This window comes from Psittacula echo, assembly GCF_963264785.1.
Source record: "Psittacula echo genome assembly, chromosome: 4".
In the NCBI taxonomy this organism is placed as follows: Eukaryota; Metazoa; Chordata; class Aves; order Psittaciformes; family Psittacidae; genus Psittacula; species Psittacula echo.
Genome location: NC_137738.1, coordinates 46582442 through 46605093, shown reverse-complemented (window position 1 = coordinate 46605093; position 22652 = coordinate 46582442). Strand labels below are relative to the sequence as shown.

At 41.0% G+C, this 22652-nt stretch overlaps 1 protein-coding gene across 1 annotated transcript; it reads right to left on the bottom strand.

Annotated features, from left to right (window-relative positions):
• Positions 1-4130: 4130 nt before the first annotated feature.
• Positions 4131-18283, bottom strand: LOC308220228 (p53 apoptosis effector related to PMP-22-like; the record flags this gene model as incomplete). The annotated part of the gene is made up of 3 exons (XM_080616038.1): positions 4131-4345; positions 4604-4747; positions 18073-18283. 3 exons carry the CDS (start codon positions 18281-18283, stop codon positions 4131-4133), a joined length of 570 nt encoding a protein of 189 aa, XP_080472164.1.
• Positions 18284-22652: the final 4369 nt, after the last annotated feature.

Sequence of the window (22652 nt, the reverse complement as noted above, 5' to 3'; positions counted from 1 at the left end):
AAAGCGGTATTTTGGCAGTGAGGAAAAAGACTTTGTCTTTCTTCCCCCATTGTTAACTACATAGCAGTCATTCAATACTCAGTTTTAAGTTTCTGAAATGACTCAGAAATAATTCTTTGGTTAGTCAGTTCACTATCCTTCTAGCAAGAGGTTTGATTCCCACTTTTTGACAGTGTCCAAAAAGGCTAACTCTGTTCTCCCTTGTCACAAAGTTGATTGTTTCATTCTTTTATTAAATCTAGCTACCTTCAGAGCACACAGAAATGAACTGAATATAGAAATGTGCAAGGAAGTGTTCTACGATATTGAATTATAAGAAGAAATAACTGTTGCACAACTGAGATGTGTCAAAAGGAAAGACGAATCTTTTACCGTGACCATATTGTGTACCTAATGAAATGTGATTTAATTATTGACCTAGATTCTACTAATCTTACATACATTGAATTGTTCTCTATTCTGAGAATGATCCTGTCTGCTATAACTCTTGTTTCTTATCTTGTATGAATCACTGTCCTACTCCAGATTTAAACAGCGCTGCTGAAATCAGTGGAGCATCCCACAGAGATATTTGTGATTCTGAGCACATGTGAAAACAGGGGTTACACTTCAAGGATGAAATGTCAGCCTCAAGAAAATCCATAAATATATTGCAAGTGATGTCAACGGGGTCAAACCCTCACTCATAGCATTAGTTCATATAACAAAATATGTACCACTTTATTATCATTGCAAACTAGATTGCATTTGAATTATTGATTAGGCAGGCTGTATTTTAAGACCAAATGGCAGGTGCCTGAAAAGTGAATACTGACATATGCACATGCTTGCAGAGAAAATTGAAAAGACCAAGATGTCCATGTTATGCCAGCTGCAGCAGAAACATCAGAAATTAAATTGAATGTAGTAACTTACCTGCAGAAAGTTTTAATTATTTATTTTGCTTCAGTTTGTACCTCTAGGGCTACTTGACATTCCATTTGTTTTCAGCACTATTTTTCCTTTACTTTCCAGTAGTATAGTTGGATTAGATACAATGCATTTGTTATAGGATATTGCCCTAATTTTTAATTTGATGGGAACAGCAGTAATGCCTTTAGCAGTCAAGTCTTTACTTCTGCTGTTGTAACAGACCTAGTGTTCCCAAAAGCCAAATCTTGCAGGCATCTGTTCTTTCATGTTCTCTTTTCAGCACTGCCATTGGGCGCAATGAAACTTTAAGTGTATACTCTTTTATTGTGCTACTCTTGATGGATAAGTGCCCGTTTCTCTTGGAGGCAAAATTTAGAGTGAGAACCCTGCCAAAAAGAGATGCAGAACTAAAGGGATATCTTCTGTTTCTCTAATTTCTCCTTTGCTTGAAAATCCAAACTTTCTGAGGCTGACATAGCTCAAATTAACTTAACAATTTGGTTAGTTAATAATCGACCTGGCCTGGCTGTAGACTTTTTTCTCTCCGATTTTCTGCCTCAGGGTTTAGGATGTATTTTTCTGGGATCTTGGTGAGCTGGCCTAGCACAACTGGAAGCAAACTACCCTAAAGGCAGGGCATGGCTGGAAGCAAAGTACCCTAAAGGTAGGCACTTGAACTCTAGCTCCTGTGATGCTTCTGATTGCTGGATACCCACTCAACTCCCTCCTGTTTTTAAAGAAAGCCTTTTCCCATGGCAACCTAAGGACAGGGATCCAGGCTAGCGTCCTGCTGCTGTGGTGAGGTCAGCAAAGGTGCTTCACTCGTCCTCTGTCCCAGGAAGTGGAAAGTGGTAGTGGGAAATGGGGACTGGAGCTGCATCCCACAGTGCCACAGCGCCACCAGTCCTGACACTGCTATGTTGCTCTTAGGGAGGAGGAGGAGGAGGAGGAAGAGGAAGAGGAGAGAGAGGAGCTGGTGAAGTTGCTGAGAGCAGTAAGGGAGAGGAGGGAGGAAGGGGGATGATCACCATAGATTTTGTTTGCTTTTTAATTGTGCTCTGCTCTCTCATCAAGGTTGGAGTCACACTCCTAAACCTTGTTTTGTGCACCTTTCCCCACCTCCAGATGTTGGGCCAGCGTCCAGCTAATGCTAAACTGTAAATATAATTAGTAATTGCTCAACTTCCCATTTGCTTCCTTAAGGGATTGCCACATCCGCTGGAGCAAAAACTTCAAGCAGGATCTCACTGGCTTCCTATTTGGTGAACATGAGTGAATTATCCTCCCTGCCAAAAGCAGCTGTAGCACACTATAGCAGAGAACTGTGCTGCCTGTCACCCCACTGACCATGAGCAAACAGACCACGTCCTCTACTGTCATGTGCTTGCTAACAAGACCTCAGGAGACAGCCAAAATAAATAGGAATGAAGAGTAACAGTCTGTTATGATGCTAGATTTGTAAGTAAGTTACTCTCCCCTCTCAAAATCCAGCCAGTGTACCCAGGTGCTCCAAGCTGGTGCCAGAGAAGAGAAGGCGTTGAGGGCTTCCACACTTCCCCGCTCTTGGTAGAGAACAAAAGCTAAGACTCAGCATTGAAACAATACATTGATACCATTATTTATTAGGTATAATAAGCACAATAAAAAATTTATGATAATATTTTTCCTGAACAGCTCATATTACACAAAGACTTGCAAGCCATTTTATACAAACTGCTTTCTCAACTCTATTGCATTTTCATATCCTTCCAATTAGGAAACATCTTCTTAATGTATTTGCAAGTTCTTGTCTAACTATTCCCTGATGCATCTACTCTCCCCACTGGTCTGATATATCTCTCATGTTTATTGATCAAAGTTAGAAGACACTCCATAAAAGTGAATGAAGTTAACTGCTTAAAAAAGAACCCTACAGGTTAAGTCTGGTGTCTTTATTAATTTTAGCTACCCAGAGCTCCTACTAAAAATGTTTTCTATTCCTCATTCTTTGCAGTAAAGACATTTGGCAGGGTACACGTAGTTACAAAATTGCAGATGTGTTACAAGGTAATAAACCTCTGTAGCTAAGGATTTTGATAAGATTTATTTCTCCTCATAGCAAAATTATCGATTTTTTTCACTTAAGAGAAGAAATGGAGCATTATAAAGTTAGGGTTAACAAGGCAGAAACCAGCAGAGGCTTGAGAATACTTCATTGCTTGCAGTATATTGACGCTTGCAGCACTGTGGAGTATAAGATTCTGAAATGTGCTTTATGGCATGATTTTCTCTATGAGAGCCTTAGTATAAGATGGTAAGGGGTACTTATATATTTTACAGTAATGTACAACGGTATAGCTCTGCTTAAGTCCTTCCTGACCCTTCTACACTGGATAAAAGGGCTGGACCAGTACAGCAGAGCTTTTTAAAGCCATAGATCTTGATACAGCAGTTAAAAGAGGCAGATGCTTATGAAGAAAGCCACACTAGGAGTCTCTTCAAACCAGGCTGCTGGGGTGGCTTGAAATCCCCTCTGCCTCTGCCTGCTCTGTGATGGCCCAATCAATGACACACCAGGATTTTTAAGTTTACTGAAGGTCCTTTCTTACTCTCACAGATATTTAGAAATAAATACTTACATTCCACATGGATAGGTAAAAGTCAAGATCCTAGCTCTGGTAGGGGGCTTCTCTCATCCTTGTCCTACCCTGTTCCTAACTCTTAAGTGAATGAATGAGAAATGGAAGCAAAGCTATGAAGTGCTGGCTGATTAATTTACTACTCTGGCAGTCAGTGGATAAAGGTATTTGGCTTCTTTAAAAATGTGCAGTATCTTCAGGATAAAGATAATACATACAAAATGGTGGGGTTTGGGGTCTTCCTTTCCTTCAGGAAGATGCTATATATTGTTTAGTTTATTGGCAATTTAAAAAGCTTTTCTGAATTTAATTAGAAATATGAATGCATTTAAGATGCAGTGGAATGCACATGTACCTCACTCACAGGAATGAATGAGGAAACACAAGTGTTTTTAATGTTTAGACTTTATCTAACCAATCCACATCAACTATGAAGGTCCAAAACAGAGTGGATAACTTTATTGCGGAATTCCAGTATTATTTTTCTACACACATTTGAAAAGTTTCCAGCCTTTTCTACTAACATACAATGACAATATTCTGGAAAATGTAGCTGGTCTGTCGAATATCTCTGAAATATGAACCCTTTTTTCCTGGTGCTTACGGGGAAGAATAAAAATATGTGGGCTTCACATTACCCAAGATCTGATCTTCGTAGTTAGGAAGGCAGCAGAAGAAGAATCCCAAGCATATTTCCATAATGGCAGTGGTCCAGCCAAAGCCATAGGCCCAGCTGAACATATTGATTCCCGTCATTTCAATTTCAGTTGAGAACTTTACCGGATAAATAACCAGGCCCATGATGGAGAATACAGCTGAAGAAACAGAAGAAAACAAAAAATGTTTAAGCTAACACCCATCACATTGCCTACCTCCATAACTACCTGTAGCTAAACCCACCCGTGTTTTGAAGGATTTGAAAATCAGTCCACTGCCTTGACAGACTTTGTATTATTTGTCATAGAGAGCTAAGGTGCACACAAAGACTTGGGCCTAGAATCAGCCAAGGGAAATACCAGTTCTAGAATGGATATACCTGCACAAGCTAAACTTGACTTCATATACTGCCTTACCAGCAACAAAAAGCAAGCCTCCAATCCCGCGTATGAAGTTGAATCGAAGTGTGTCAATAGCAAATGCTATGATGGCCAGAGCAAAACAAATGACTAGAAGTATAAAGCCAACCAGGTACGTGGCAGCAGCAGCTCTTCCCCAAGCTGAAATCAGAAGGAAGATACATTAGAAAAGAACAAAAATATCCCTTGCAATGTTTTTCTCTGGTTTACAATGAAAGGCTAATTTTAAACAAATGTGAGAAGGTCAGCATGGGAGGAAAGCATGGGAGGTTTCTCTTCTCTCATAAGTGTGTAGTTCCACAAGAAACCATTCACTCAGTGCAGAATGAATTAAAAATGCCAGCTTTGACCTCTCATACAGAATGCAAGGGGGCTTGTGTGCAAGATTCTTCTTTAGATTTGATAATTACGAATGAAGATAAAATGTCTGTAAAGGTGTAAGAATGGACACTCTCCTTCAATAACAAATGTCATTACCCCCACAGATGCCATAAAACCAACAGCATTTTGGAAGGAGAATTAGACAGTCCCTGTCTAACTAAATTCTTCCTTTAAAAAAAAGTGTTTGTACAAATGCTCATACCACTCTGGCATGCAAAGTTAAAGGTATGGCAAATAGTCTATAAATGTCAAAAGTCAGTGGTTTCTGTCTTTGCAGCCTTCGTTTATCTCTGTATCTTAAATAGAGCTGAAGATCTGGAGTCTGTTTTGTAGGGAAATTTGACCTCTGTTTTTGATCCAAAGTCAGAATCGTTTCATTTTTAAAAGCTTGTTCAGGATACTTTAATTTTCAAATTATATATCTATGTTATAACATGTCGGAGGAAAGCATATCATGCTAGCATAGGAACTGGAAAAAAAAGATACTTATTCAGTGTTTTATGTCTGGAGGGGCAACTACTGCTCAAAGAAATCAAAGTGTCTCCTCTTCGTAATGTAAAAAGCCTACTTTGACATTTTTAAAATTGTGTATGTAGATGGAGTAGGCAGTGAAAGTCTACTGGGCATCTACAGACTTCACCCCATGGCCTATCCTATGCACTTGTGGGGTATCAGCTTCTAACCATATACATACAGTAGCAGTGCTGAAAAATTATTGCAGCCCAAACAAGCCCGACTGTAATTACAACTCAAACACAGTACACACTGTTCAGTGAAAGTTCACTCTGGAACCGAGAAAGTTAAGATTATTGATACCTGGTAACCTGCCAACTAGTTTGCTTCAAACATGCAAGTAATAAAATGCAAAGTGTCTTACCTTTCCCCCCGGCAAATGCCAGGTAGGTACAAAGCCACCATTCAAGTGACACCTTGGTGCTCAACCTCTCTTCTCCCAGGCCCCACACCACCTCTGCTATCAGACTAAAAAAAATGCATCACTTTTCTTCTGATCTGCCTATAAAAACCGATTTCCCTCTTTATTTGCTTTTCGCCATCCCTTCGTGCTTTGTAATCCCTGCTCCTTTCTAGCTATTCCACTATATTTGCAGGTTTGTGTTGTGTCCTTTTTCTTCCTTATGTCAAAAAGTCTCTTTCTGCTTTTTAACTGCTTTGTTTTTCCTGTAAGCAGGCAGATGAGTGAGAAGACTGAAAGTGACAGCAAAGATATGCCTACATTTCATTTTCTAGCCCAGTATTTTAACCCAGACTCTTCTCTCAGGGAGTTTACAAGAGGCTTGGAAGTAGAATATGCAATGTGGAAGTGCAGGTGGGAGGGCAGCACTTCAGGCAGATTATCAAAGGAAACAGCCAGGAAGAGGAATTTAACGCACTGCCACAGTTCAATTCATCCTTGTTGAGGATGCTCCTGCTCCCAACCTCTCTGCCACCCCTCTAAAATGGCAAAAAAAGGGGCACCTGGCCATAAAAGAAGTTGCTCAGCAGCACTGACCTCACTGCTCTTGGATACAAGATTCACAGCTTCTGGCAGAAGGGTGAAATGACAAGGACATCTAGAGGCGATGGTTTCTGTTAGGTGTACAACTGGTTGTGGTTAAGTGCAAAACCCATGAGCGAAGGGGTGTCTTTCTCCCAGAGCAGACTCAGGAAGTGCTGAGGAACTATGAGACCTGGTGTGCTTCATCTCACCCACTGCCACCACCACTGCAGTGCGCAGCAAATGGTCTGTCAAAGCTCAGTCTTTCTTCCCAAGAGCAGCTGATGGCAGATCACCATTGCCCCGGGTGGGAGCATCGCCTGGGCTGGGGGCTCAGCCATGTGCAGTGGCACCTTGCCGATGCCACCATCTCACTTCTCTGCTGGGCTCACCCAGGTGTTTCTCCTGAAATAGTGCTACCAACGCAGTGACTGTATGAAGGCAGATTGTGTGCGCACCCAGCCCGCCAGGCACTGGCTATATGGCAAGCAGAGACATGCTGTTGCAGGATGCTTACATCTTTAGGAGGCATTGCTTAATTGCCTAACAGCCAGCTTTGTGACTCGCACTTCTACAGAAGAGAGAAAATATTAACTCAATGTTGAAAGAAAACCAACATGCAGCTCTGAGCAAGACAATAGGATTTCATGGAAGAGTCACTATGAGGTTTTTTGGGGGGATTAATACCCTGACTTCATCTGTCCTTTACAAAAAGTAGCAGTTATCAGTAGTCTAAGACAACAGTGTGCAAACACCTTACCTTTCTGGGGTAAAAGGTAGCCGAAGTTTCATGTAGCAATAATTGCAGTTGTTTCTATGTCTGAGATACTTATTTTTCCTTGTGCCAGCCAGAAGCACTACAGTAGCTTAGTGTCTTTACCAACAGAAAAAAGATATACGATTCTGTAAAAATGCCAGAATTAGAAGGATTAAACTGATCAGAAAACACTGACAAGGGAGTGGCTAATCCAGTCCCAGATATTTTCTTATCTTCCCATGGTGTGCATTTGTTTTGCTTTAACATAAAGCAAAAAACATTAAAAAAATTGTTCTAACTGCAAAGCTCTTTCTTAAAAATGTGAACTTCAGGACAAAAAAAATCACCTCAGGTGCAACACCAACTCCAAGTACACTTGACTGTAGAGAGGGCAGGTGAAAGCTGAAAGTCCCCCTGTCATCAGAACAGAAATAGAAGGAGCAGCAGCTTACAGGACATCAAACTGAGCCTATGAAAATATTCAGCTATTTGTGAGATCTGTTTTCTCAGCCTCCCAAAACAGTAGTGATGTTTTGGCTGTTTAAGAGTTAAAATGTGCTTCTTGTGTTTATGCAAGAATGTCCTTGAATACCAGCAGGATCCTGCAACACTTTTGTGCCAGTCCTATTTCTCCCTTTTCCAGCTCCTCTATCAGCTGGAAGTACACCAATGAACACTGTGGAAGAACTTGTAGGAAGCTACACACCATCTTGAAAACGCTTTCTAGCTGGCAATTTTCTGAGCAGTTTTGTCTTAAAATAAGGCTTTGCTAGCCCAAACAGGCAAAGGGACCCATGTTTTTATGTTTATCTCAAGCAGAGAAAGGGCAGTGCTTCTATTTACAGTGCTTTGTGTATCAGTCAGCAATGATTTCTGAGAGTCTGACTACTCACAGTGAATGCAGCAATAGGTAACTACTGGAAAATGAAAATAAGGGCCTGCCTTTTAAAACTCCCTCCTGTGTGAGAAGCCCCTCTGAGATAATTTAGAGACCAGAAGGAGCCCACCCATGCCATTACAGAGCTCACTGTAGCTTATGAGCAAGATAATTAGCTGAGGCAGTGTACAATAACAACGCAGCTTTATTACTTTGCTATTAAAGCTAACTCAGTTCAGAGGTAGCATGACTACTTCTTGTATTGCACCATCTAAACACATTGCCGACTGCAGCCAAGGGGAAGCTGATGGACTTCATAATAGATCCAGGGCTTCAAGAGTGCCTCCAGTTTCCTGCCTTACTGATTTTACTCCCTCACGTTTTCCAGTTTGCAAAAGTGTAAACACTGCCTGTGCTTCACACATAAGGAAATAAACTTCCTTGCTCAGCAGCAAGTTGAGCCAAAAGTTTGAATCATCAGATCTAGTCTTTCCTTAGCCTGCTGCATTAAACTCTCCAAATGGTGCCTTCAAAAAAGAGCTGTCACACCTTGAAAATAGCATGTGAAGTCTACTTTCCCCATGACAAATACAAGTTTCTGTGTTTCTGATGTATGTGTTTCAAAACATGGGAAAACATTAACAATTATGCTCTCACATTTTTCTTGATCTGGTACCCCCAAACCACACGATCTGCTGTCTCTCTCTTTTTGGGTGACGTTTTCTGAAAGCAACCCCAGAAAGTTCAGAAGTACTTCTCCTGGTCTAATCAATAAGGAAATACTTCTCCAAATGTTCCTCCTGGCTTGAAGTTAAATACACAGCTAGCACAATAAACAATAAATGTTTATTGCCAGCTCACAGGTACCAACAATTATCAGGTTCTTGCTCACTGATCATTTTAACACAACAGCCACTGCAGTGAATTGTCCAGCAATTTGAGGAAGGATAGTTTAAACTCAAAAGAAACAGGGGGTGGAGAGGAAGAAAATGTAACAGACTAATATTTTGCTTTGTTATCCTTCATACCACCAAGGGAAAGAAAGACAAACCCTGCAGTTCTAGCTCCAGTCTCGCAAAGCAATTCTTACAAGAACAAAAATCTGCCAGGGTGGTGATTCATCTCTGTGTCGTAAGTAATGAGAATGCTTCTGGGCTGAGTTTGCAGAGCCCAACCTGTTTTACATCTCCCTGATTAAAGGGAAAGAGCATTATTTTGGAAACAAAACTGAACTCACTTAGGTTTCTCAACCTGATGCTCTTCATCAGGGCGTGGTGAACTCTGCAGTGCACACGCTTCACTTCAAAAAGGAGCTGCTTTGGCCAGGTTTTATCCATTTCATTTTGGTTTTTTCTCCTTAAGAATCTTTCCATGTGAAAGTGTGCATGTCTGCAGCAGAACGTGTGCTCTCCTTAGCCTGAATCTTAAGATGGCCCATCAAACTCATAAACTCACACTTCAATTTACCAGCTGAAGAGTAACAAGCTGTTGGTGCATATGCAAGCCACTGTCATCCAGGACTCTGGATTCCCCTTGTCATCTATGCAACAGTGAACAGTGCAAAATCCTGTGTGCTTGAAATCACGACTCTGAAACATGCCAACTACAGTGAATTTCTGTGCCCTTTTGTAAACAAGTGAACACTGAAATCTTTGCAAGTATTTGCTGATCACATGAGCTGGCATTGAAATACCAGTGTGCATGTGTTTGTACATAGACAGAAAAATCAGAAACTATTAAAAGCAGCTTCTTATGAATAAACTGCATGCACAAACTGAAAGCTATTGACTGAAAATAATTTCAAAGGAAGGCTATGCAAATTAAGAAAACCACGTTAGTCGTGGATAACTTATTAACAGAATAAAATGAGGAAAAAAAAGCAATTACATGATTGAATGTGTATTATTCTCTGAGCTTCTATCTTCATTGCATCTGGACCATTCTCAAAACAACTGCATTCTCTGAGTATCTTTCCCATGGGGAGTCATTACTGGATGTACTCTGGATGTACAGTAATCTGGGGGTTTTTTTTTGGTGTGAGTTCATATGTGAAATACAAAAGTTTTTTGTCCTTCTTTTTGACATTCTTTTTGGTAACTCCATTCCTTTTCTCCTGGCATAACTTCTTTAAAATGGATACTAATGTCTCATTTAATAGAAAGACATTAGCTCATAATATGCAGCCATTTTCATGTGAGCAGTATCCAGCTTTTACCTTGCCGCTAAAGAGACAACCATGGAAACAGAGAATGACCTATTTAGGTTCACACTAAGATAACGTCATTGAAAAAGTTTCTCAGTGGTTAGTAGCAGGTTCCATATAAATGAGAAAGGGTTAGAACTTCAGAACAATTACCCCATAATAATGATTTCAAATTACAACAGTAAGGAAAAGAAACTTTATGCATAGGCCATCTATCAATAAAACACAGGATATATTAGCAGAAAGCGGTGTCTTCACCGAAGCTTAAAGTGATAGCTCAGTTTGGCTTGGTGAACTTAAACGCCTTTAAAGCAAAAACTTAATTCCCCACCACTGGCTTCACCCACAAAAATACACCAGCAAAGCCTGTATCCAAGGCTTTACGTACTTCTGCAAACCTCTCACTGAGGTAAGCAACGCAACTTAGAAGCTATCCTGACTTGAAATAAAGGGGAGGAGCAACTACATCTTAAGGGAGTGATTCAAATGCATCTCATCATAAGTCTAAGCATGTACAGGCTTGACTTAGAAGCTGGCTTCTGCAAATCTTGTATTAATGAGGGCTGCTCCCTGATGCTTACTTAGCACTAGGGAAGCAGAAGTGGCAGAGCACATAGAGCCATCATGAAAGGGAACACCAAGGGAGTAAGTTGGCTATTAAAAATAATGTGCACACAGTGCCTCAAAATTAAAGGTTTGCTCATGAGAGTAGTCAGGGAGTACCCCTATCTCACATTATCTTCAGAAGGAGTTGCACCTTGAGATTAAAGCTTGGTCTTACACACTTAAATGTTACAATATTCTTTTCCTCCTATTTTTTTCTATTTATCTAAAATTAAAGCAGGATTACTTACACTTTGTGTGTGTATGAGGATTAAGAGGGTAGGTAAATTAAACAGGTAAGGTGCTGATTAATAAGTAGATCTTCATAAGCTCAGTTAATCAGAGTAGCAAGATGTACCTGCTCCTTAACTACCCTCGAGTTAAAGGTGGTTTAAAATATTTAATGCAAATTAAACAGAATCAATTTCCATGATAATAGAGGCTATGAACTAGGACTTTTATTTGAAAGAGCAAAGTGGAACCTTTAAAAAAAAATCTTTTAAAGTTTTTTATTCCCAGATCATTTGAGGCTGAAGAACACTGAATTTACATCTCATTTCTGTATGTATCAAGAATTGTTCCTACTCTTCATCCACAGTTTTCAGCTGTGAGCAAACTTTGCTCTGAAACCTTGCTGGAAGTTGCCTTTTGCACTAGGTCTTTGCTCTCTGATAGAGAGCAGCTGTGAATCTGGATCCAATTTTCTGTTAGAAGTAAAATTGCACCATTTGCAAAAGAAAAACACCAACATATAAGCAGAAATGGTACTTTCTGGTCATGAAATACATCGTAAGCTATATTTACTCTTCTTGTGAATGAAACAGCTTTTACAATGCATCCTGAAAGTCTTCATCACTTGCTGTTTATTACTGATGGGGTTGTTAATGAACTGCACAGAGACTTCTAAACTTGGGGCCTGGTTTGGGCACAGTGTGCATATTCAACATAATAGGTGACATTAAATATATTCAATTGCAGATTAGTACTTCAGCAGGGCTGTGTGTGATCTGAGGTGTTATTTAGTACCAGTAGAAAGAAGCAATCAACCTCTGAGATATAAGCTTCTATCCCTACTCTCCAAACTACCTGGAGTTCCTGGGAATTTTTGATTGGTGGGATTTTGTAATGATACTTGACAAAGAAGAAACATGGCATTGCAATACTCAGTGATTCAAGATGTTAAAGGTTGCTCAGAACAATGCAAATTGTCAATGAGAACTATTATAAAAAATAGGGGAAAAAAACAGTGTTTTGAGGGTTTTGTTTGTTTTCCTGTGTAACTCCTTTCGTTCTTAAGTAGCCTGACTGTTTAACCCTACAGTGTAATTCAAAATCCAGCTTGCAGCCCTCATCTCTGTTCAGACTATGGATGGGTTATTATAGCCTGCTGTATCAGATTACCTCAATAAACTAGAGGAAGAGATGAGGTGAAGAGAAATGAGAGCTTAGCCACAAGTTTCCACACATTTTCAGCAGAGATGCCACCCCATGTGTGTGAGTGAATGGTGTTCTGTCAAGGATTTAAGGTCCTGACAGTGCAAAGCGTGGAAGATCTTCACAAAGTACTCAGCACCAGCAATTCATATCTCCTGATGGGAAGATGGGAACCCTCAACATGATTGCTATTTTTCCACCCAATTTAACTGCAATTATTAAAGTAAGGTTTGATAATAAACAGTGGGATGCCATCTGCAATTGCTCTCTGTAGAGTTACTTGCTGAAGAGCATAACTATTATTTAGAAGAGTCTGATTAAATGAATCTGCCACCAAATATATAAAAGGACAAACCCTAGAATTACAAGCGAAAGCATGTTAGCAATTGCAGATGAGGAATGAAAATCGCCATGATAATTCAATGCTCTGGGCTTGACTCCCTTCTCTTATACTTCTTTAGTAACAACACAGTGACTCCTACAAGCTGGGGAAAAATCAAATGTGCTCTTTCTTTCTTGCATCAGAGTTCCTTAAGTATACTGTTGTTGTGATATTCTCATTACTCTACACATGTAACTGAGCCTGTAATTTCTAGCATTCAAAGTTTTGAATAATGATTGAATATTCTACTTTATGAAGCAACTAATCTTATCTCATTTCTCACTGGTTAGTCCCCAGTAATGTTACACTTTTAGGAGACTGATGACTTAGGAAATTACGTGCTTCTCTATACACTGTCATTAAAACTACAGGCAACCACCATATAAAAATATAACTGTTTCATGCTATGATGCATCAGGAGCATCAATAAGCTTTCCTTTTCAGTTTACCCTGTGCCAAAGGAGTCAAGGATTGCACTGTAATCCAGGCAACGCACAAGATGGAGCTGGCCTCCATCCTGGGCTCTCTCACATGCTTCCTTGGCATGGTCAGAACCTTCCTCAGCCTTTGTTTCCCAGCTGCAAGGACACTTTTCCAAATCTACTTGAATTTTACCAAACTCTGAAAGCTTTTAGGTGCAAAATCCTGGCAATAAAGGCCCCATGACTTGAATGTCCCTGCTTTAGCAGCACTATTACTTGTTTGCTTCATTTCTGTTCCTACACACAGACCTCCTCACATGGCAAATAGACACTGGGACAGCTTGCTTCTCCTCCCAGACCCTGCTGAGAGGGGGTGTCTTCCAGCCTGTCCCTCTAGAAATATCCCTATATCACTGTGCTCACAGCACTTGCTTCGGCTTGAACCAAGTGAGAGTTTTCCCATGTCTGGGATTAGGTGCTTGCTGTCAGATGTCATGGGAACAACGGGGAAGGCAAAGCAGTTTTACATAGGCAGTGTGGCAATGGGGAAACTTGGTGTCTGGTCTGTCCTGTGTTCCGGGTGTGATGAGTCACTGGTCTGCTGGAGAAGTCAGTTTTCCAGAGGCAGAGCTGTGGGACCAACAATGCAAGGCCCATGGCAGGTGTAAGTACCAAGAAAAGTCCTTTGCTGCTTGGAAATTGATCCTGTTGTAGCATTTGTTGGGGATCTTTAGAAACTGATTTCTATTTCATTATTCCTACATAATAATAAATGGTGCTTTATCATAACCCTGGACCCAAAAGCCTGATATAGGCAAAACAGAAGAAAATCTAGTCATCAATGGAGTTCTTACGAGACTAAAGCAGGATATTTCTTTCCCCAAAAAGTTATTACCTTTTGCATCATTCCCTTATTTTGCTATCTATCCCGTAGAAATACTCATATTTGAGTATGCTCAAATATTTGCCATATTTGAAGTAATTTTGTGCATTATAATCATACTATACAAGCCATCCTATCTTGTAGTATTGCATTAATATTCATAGACCAAAATAAAACTGGAATGAGATAGAACACAGTTATTTGCCTGGGAGACAAGATGCAGGAAGATGTCCTTTCTAGATGACAAAATCATTCATCCCTCCACTAATCTCCACAGCCACTAAACACTCCATACACCTCAGGAAAAGGCTGAAATTGCATACTAGGATGTGAAAATAACTGAAGAGATGAATTCCACTTGTCATGTGGAAATGCCTTTTCCTGATTTTTTCCCCAAGATCTCTGTTTGCACCACGTTAATAAGCTGGCCACTTTAACCTAAAATTAAAGCCTTAAGCTTGCAGTTGCTTTGATGGCAGCAGCTGCACATGCAAGAGCTGTAGGGCCAGGTGGAATATAAGATGGGACAAGTATACCCACAAGTTTTCTGTCAGACTGTGAATTATATTGAGACTAATAAAATAAAATCAGTTATTTTCCTCCAACCAAACCCACATATGTTTAAACATCTTCAAAACCTGCAGTGGAATATATTACACACTGAAAAAGTGTTTCAGGTCTGCAAGACACACCTTGTTCAAGAGAATTTATATAGCCAAATATCAAGCAAAACAAAGGAGTACTGAGAGTACTGTGCCAGCTTCATGAAGGGATTTAACCTATGTGTTTTCTTTGCAAGCTCAGCCATGTCCCAGACATAGATTTCATATTGTGCTCATTATCTATCATAAAAGTCTTTGCCTTTGTAAAGGCTCAAGCATGTTATAAGCTTAAGACCTTTATTCCAAATCTCAGAACGTTGCAGAGCTACAGTTTGTATCTCTCAGTCCTTCGTCCTAAACTCCATGTGTTTCAAATAAGTTCCCTAAAGCACTAGATGTTTTTCCCTAGAAAGTTCTGTTTATTTGAGCTAAATACGCTTGAAGAGCAAAAGACTTCTGGTAAAGACTAGATGAGTATGATATGGTTAAAGTAGATCTGAACCCTTGGAGAAGATCCACTCCAATGAAACATTCGACCTTCCTCCCTTCCAAATTGACTGACACAAATGATGTTGGGTTTTTGTCTTCTGTCTGTGCATATTCCTATGTTAAGCCAAACAGCAGAGATTCAAGGGGAATTACAAACATTGCAAGTGGAGAATTTTATTTGAATTTTCACATTATATTGAACAACTTGCAAGAACATTACAATTATACCTAATTTTGATAGGATGAAGAAATCAGTAGTGGAGTAAGATAACTAAATTGTCCAAGTATGATGAGAATATTTGCTGGAAGCTGCTGGGATACACATGTGTGTATCACATATGTCAGTGTAACCATTCCTGCAGGAAGATCGTATTTTGGAAGCTGCCCAGCCTGTGGCAGATTAGGTAGCGAAGCTAGGAGTAAAGCTCAGAGGAAACAAGATGGGAACTGTGGAATAGAGGAGGAGAAAGAGAGCATTCATATCAGGAAACACGGGAAACACTTCTATCCTTTCTGTTTACATCATGGCTTTTGTCTCTGTGCTCAGGAAGGCGTGTAATTACACTTTGTTTATGCAGCAGTGTGCTTAGCTTGGCACAAGACAAAGCTAAATATCCCACAGAACATGATGTTGAATGCTTGTTTCTTATGACCTTTCTGGAGTACTGTGGATAAATGTAATCCCAGAATTATCAAAACCCTATGTTTCATGAAGGCAGGTAGAATCAGGCTTAGCATAAGACCTGAATGCTCACAAATGAGATGCTGTCTCATGGTCTCATCTTTTGGGTGAAATTCAAGACCAGGATCAGGCAAACTCACTCTGAGTGAGGAAAGGCAGAAGCCCCAGAATCCAAACCCCACACCAACTGAGGAAGAAAAGCATGGTATGAAAAAGGGAGAACAGGATTGGATATGAACACATCTCACCTCTGGAGAGAAGGTGTCTGAAAAAGGGGGATGGAAAGGACCAGGACAGTGACAGTCAGGTCTCCAACCCTTTTATGGGTCAGTGTAATCCAACCCTGCAATGGCCAAGATCCACATTGTAATGGCATAACCTTGCATAGGCAGAAGCCTGGCAGCGTAATCCCCTGTCACTCAGTTTATGTACACATTTTTTACATATAGACTTCACATATTGTCCCATTGGCTAACCAACTCTATTGTCCCAGACATATCTTCCTTTTCCACTTGGAAATTTTATCCAGGAGGATTTTGAGGATTTACTGGAAGTAAGGTAATAAGCTCAAAGAGGTCCAATGGTAGCTGCATACACACCGAGAGCATAATGCAACCATAGAGCACATGAACAGTATTTCTAATGCTTCCAGAAGCATCAGCTGACTATCCAGTTGAGAATATTCTGCATGTGTGTACTAGGTCCAGCATTTCTGTGTTAGCGCAGGACTTATTGTGGACGTGATTCATGGTAGCCACAGACATTGCGGCATAGTCCACATAGAGGATGACCTCCCTGCTTTGTATGTAGATGCCGTCCAGTGAGAAACTGCTTACAACTGCTGAATTTAAGCATGCCAGAGTGAGGCAGGATAAGCAAGGAAGTGAAATACCAAACAATGGTGTAGGACCTCGAAGCAAGTGGAAAGTTTTCTTGTATTATCAAGAGAAGCAAGGTAAAACTTCTTAGCATTTTCTGTCCAACTAGACCTAGCTTTCATGACACAGACAGGGACTAACCCAGGGATCAGGAGTCTTATGGAAACTCAGGACTGAAAAGGTCTTTGCTAAGCATCATGGTCTCTCTCCCGCTCTCCAGTGCCATGTACCAGAGGCCAATTTGCTGGCTTGATCCATGCCCAGCCATACAGCTGATGCAGAAGCTCCAAGAGCAGGACTGGGCATGATGCTTAATGGAGCTGGTCTTGTCCTGCAGCCCTGCACTCACAAAGGCTTGCTACAATTAACTTGTTACAGTTGAATTTTGTGCACGGAAGGTAGAGTTTGACCAAACATGATAAACTCTCAGGAACAATTTTCAAAAGCTGTAATAAATGATCCCTGAGATTGTTTCTGCAAGTGCTTTTATACTCATTTTCAACAAAAGCAGTTGAAATTCTGAGCTTTAGATAAAGTGTACTTCCTTTTAATTTGAACTAGCATAAATTGTAAGAACACTTGAACTTTCCTCCTGGTTCAGGCTAACAGCCTGACACTCACATTAGCTTGTTTTACACCATGACCAATAACTGATCTACAGAAAAAGAGAAAAAATAAAGAAACGCGGCACATCCAGAGTGATCTTTCTTTTGGTCTATTCTCCCAGATTCAGTGGTTTACATCTTTTCAAGCTGAGTATTGCTCCTGGGTGGACACGTTTAATAGCATACTTAACCTAACTCAGTGCAAACAAGAAATCCTTTCATCTTTTAAAACTCTTTCACACAATCCACCTATCAGAGCAGTTTCAGGGCAGCATTCTGCAGCCTGACACTCCCCGGGAATATCTTCCTACCATCTCACATTTTTACCTCCCATTTCTTGCTAGCATTCAGGACTGACTTACCACACTAATACCAGGCTTACCCACACAGCTTGCTGTTTGGGCATTTGATCAGCAGCAGCTGTTAAGTTTTGGAAAGCAGTGATTAGTGAGAAGTTACTAGCTTCTTCTAGGAAAGGAAGAAAACATTAAATTCTGTAATATTTTCTACACTTGTACATTACCATGTGTGGACTTCTGTACCACCATATAAAGCCACCAGGTTGCTTTCCTCATAGGGATGAGGGCCTTTCTCTTCTTCATTCTGTTAGTCAAAAGCCTTGAGGCATTTTAGTGACAGTCCCTATTGCCCATAACTTCATTTATAAATGTCAAATATTAGGCAATACAGTTAGAAGAGCTGAGAGAAGGTGAGCTCGGAGATGTATCCCACTGCTGCAGGGACTGCTCCCTGCCACCCTTACAGTTGCTTACCGTAACCCATGAGGGACTCGCAGGACCATTCTCCACCCTGCTCAGATCTCCTGCAGCTCTCCCATAACGACGCCTGGTGCACGTAGGGCAAGGTCTGCGACTCCAGCCAGCCCCTGCCCGCCAGCGCAATGATACCGAAGATGACACCTATGCCCAGGAGCAGGGGTAGGATCCATCTGCACCTCGTGTAGTCAAGGCCGTACTTCACCATCTTTCAGGGCAGGGGACACTGATAGGATGAGGACAGCCGTCTCTGCCACGGACTCAGCAGTGCAGAGCAATGGAAGCTTGTGCAAAGCTTCCGGAAAGTGAGCGCTGGCTGGTACCTATGAGCGCCTGTGCAGATGCTTGAGAAAAGCTTTCTAATCAGGAGAGACACGGCAGGCAGGGAAAGAGGGAGGGACAGAGGGAGGAAAGGAGCTCCACCTAAATTCACATGAGTAAGAGCTGCCGCTGAGCAATAACCTGTTGAGCTGGGGAGAAGCTTCCAGGCTGGGTTTATCTGTGGGATCCTTTCTGCTCTGCTGACTTGGTAACAAATCAGGTGCTGTTTACCCTCGACTTTTAACGCTTTCCTTCCTGCCACTCCCCACCAGGAGCATCTCACAGCTGTGTTTACATCTTTCTGTCTCCTAAGGGATTTGCATTATGGCAGGTGAAAACAGGAGACGAAACAGGGAACTATTTGTATTAGAGCGTGGTTGCTTCTGAAACTTGCCACCTGGAGGCTGAAAGCTGCCTTTCTTGGACTCCATTTAAAAATAAAATGATACCTTATTTTTTTGCAAGTAAATAAAATCCCCTAACTGCTATAAAGCTGAGACAATGAAGAATATGTGACTGGCTTCCCTTTCCCTTTCTGGACATAGCTGCAGGGAGGGGGAAATAACAAAGTTTATCATTAAAAACACAGTATGATCTGTATATAGCCTTCATGGGAGAACAAAAACTGAGCTTTGATTTGACTGTGCCTTATGAACACTCCCTGTGCATGGCTCTGGCTGTACGTGCGCTGCCTGGGGCCTGTCAGAGCCTGCCTGCAGTGTGCTATGGGAGCAATGCAGAGATGAGCCATCACCTTGCCATGCCCCAGGAGGCCACCCTTGCTGAGCACGGGACGGAGTTTTCTGTCCGTCAGCTCAGAGGCAAAATAGCCATGTTCATAGCATTCTCCCTTTGAACTAGCACATGCTACAACCTAGTACTTTTGTAGAGCCCAGACACACTTACATCTGGAAGCAGCTGCACCCTTTGAAGATCAAAGCTGGTTTCTGTGAAGAATGGCTAAACACAGAGGATGTAAAGCACCCTTTGCTCCCATGGTGGGTTTTGTCAGGCAGTGCTGTATGTAAGTACCAACCTCACTTACTCTCAGAGATTTGCAACTACATCGCAGCTTTCATGGTGAAATGTGACATCTATACTGAACTGCAAACGCCACAGCAATTCACTGAATTAATATTCATAAATCAATAATGGCCTAAATAAAAGGAATTAATAATTTACATTAAATTGATACACTGTAGAGGGGAGTGCCTGAAGAGGCATTGAACTTCCACAGATCCAGACTGGACCATCCATAGCAATGAGTCGCAGTGCCGTGGAGAGGTAGCTCTGTCATGAAAGCAATTTGAATGGGTTAATGCAGCACTGTGCCTTATCTCTAATCAGAGATAGCTTATTAGCCTGGTGATAAATTAGCAGTGGTGTGGCTGTTTTGACTCTCATTCTCTAGCCAGTGCAATTCTGGCTAGCTGAAGCATCCCACCAGCAGCTCCCACATAGTATAGACATGGCCAAATATGCCTGAGGTTGCGAGAGGCCCTTCGGGGGCATTCGACCAGCCTCTGTAAGAGAAGGAGACATCTTTACAGGTTTGGCCATTGAATTTGACCGTCACTGAAAGTGAAAGTCAACTAAGAACACAACTCAGCTGCTGGTTTGGGTTGGAAATAAGGGAGAATAGCAAGTACTTTTGTGAAGTTTCCTAAAGTGAACCACCACTTCTTCAGAATGTCATGTATATTCCCTTGTAGTCCACGTTGGTGCTACCCACAAATTCAGATATTATTAACTTAGATATAATGTTTAAAATCTCAATTACCAGGGACATGTATTGCATGTATTGCAGTGATCGTGATATTTTAAAATATTTACTTTAAATAAATGTCATTTGAAGCTCACCCTTAGTGCAATACGCTGGTACCTGCAAGCTGCCCAAATCTGTTTACACATGTTCTTTCTGTTGCCACAGCTGTGGTAGAAATGGACACAATAAACTTCAAAAGATCAAGAGGATAGGGATTTGGATATTAAATAGAAGCTCGGCCATTTTTTCTTTACTCAGAGAAAATAATCAAATCAAGTGAAAACAATTTTGCAGCTGAAATCCAGTATGAAGTCAGGTACTGCCAGGAATTTGAAAGCCAATGCTCTTTTTGGAGGAAAACAATCCTTTTCCCTGCTTTTTGGTAGTTGAACCATGTTTCAGGTAGGCATTTATGACTGAAGGATTTGTCATCAGTTTTGTTAGAACTCATATGTGGATGAATGTGTACTGCCACAAATGTTAGCATTTGCGAGATGGTACTACAGAACACATTATCACCCTGGGAAAGAGAGATGAGTATTGTTCAGTCACCGTGGGTGTTTCTGTGTCTTGCCCATCTTCGTCATCCTTAAGTATCTCAGAACTACAAGCAATCTTGTAATCTGAGTGAGCTCAGTACTAGGGTAATTTGTGGTATCTGGAACAGCAGAGAGGGAGCTGTATTCAAAGGTGACAAAATTAAGTATTTCATGTAATTCTAATACTCCTGTGGCACACAGGGGGAAATGACTGGAAACTTTTGTTAAAGAGTCTCTGATTTGAAGTGATGTCTTACCCTCAAAGTGATTTGTCTTTAGAAACATATGAGCTGGGTGTCTATGTGAAAGCAAACGCTTGTTCTCTTTTTCCAGTACCTATGGGAAGCACCAGCATTATCTGTTGAAAATGAAGATACATTATCAACGTAAAAACTGTTAGACTGTATTGCACTTTCTGAATTTGAAAATATTCCTAATGATGCTTCATTGGTACTTGAAGTAACCAAGTAAGCAGCAGGATATTAATAACACAAAAAATTCTATGGCATTAGAGCTAAAAATAAAAATATGCCTGTTCAGCCAAGACAGAAATGATTTTCTTAGTGGAAGAAGAAGCTAACAAATGATTGCCAGCAAATTTTTGTCCACCTTTAGTCTGCTGACCTGGTCAACCGAGTGACATAAATGACTGGATTGACTTGGGCTGACCAGCTGTACTGCATGTTAATGATTTTTGCAGCAAGTACATTTTCATTCCATACCACTTATAAACAAGAAGTTCCCTGAGTTTGGTTTTTAAAAGCTTTGCTAAGATTATTTTATGATCCGTTCTCTTGTGTGCTACCTTACATCTAACAAGTCAAATGCTGAGCTATTGAGAAACACTTTCTGCATGAGCTATCATAAATCTTACAACTATTATTATAATGTTTATTAATCCATTTACAACCATTGGTCCTTTTTTCCCTGATTATGCTAATCTGCCATTCCCCTTTGGAAAGGGCTGCAACTTGCCCTGCTACTGGAATATGGCACTGCAGTTATTGTTATAACCACAGCCTATAGAGTGATGCAGCTCATCCAGTTGAATCCTACCCGGGCTAAATTGTACCTTGTGGTCACTCTGCACCCTGCATCACTTGTGCACCAAGGCAATAGTGTTCTCAGTGTGACTAATACTTCATCCCTAGTAAGCACATATAGAAAAATACCTTTATTTTTCAGGGTAATACAAGATGCAATTAATTTACATTAATTAGAAGGATACTGGATTTTGTACAGGGCCTGGCTTCATTGCAAAATAAGAACATCTTCCTACATAAATGAACCCAGTTGAGATCTTGCAGTTTCCCATACATGGGGATTTTCTGAGAGGCTCCCCCATGGTGGCTGAAAACCAAGGATCATCCACGATGCTTGTAGTGCGTTGCAGTGTAGTATAGACTGAGTTGGTGCTCGATCCTTCTGCCATGTGCCTGGGAAAGTGTTCCTCCAGCTGCCTTGCACAGCACAGGAAGGCTCTGCAGAGGTTTGAGACCTCTGTTCACTAGCCACTGAGCCTGGAGGATAACTTCCATGGGGTTAATACTTTTAGCAAGAGTTGTCCAGGACTGGTTTGCTGTCAGACTGTCAAAGCCTGCCCCATGCGCAGCACTCGCTGATTCTATTCAGTAAGGCAGGCCTGCCTCAACAAGACAAACACTTAGGCTTAAAAGGCAGTTTCTTCCTTTCCTTAGTGTGACTACACATGCAAAACCAGAAGATTACCACAACAGCAGGTTTTAGCAGCTGAGTTGAAAACATGAGCCTGCACCCAGGATTGTTATTTATGTGAGGAATTCAGGACTGTATTAGGAAAACATGAATTAGGAAAACACAAAATTAGGAAAACACAAAAGTCTGTGTACCTGAGCATGGATTTCTTTTTCAGCCTGCTTGTGCTAAGGGACAAGTTTCTTCAGGGTAGGCTCTATTGGAACAAGGTTTAATCC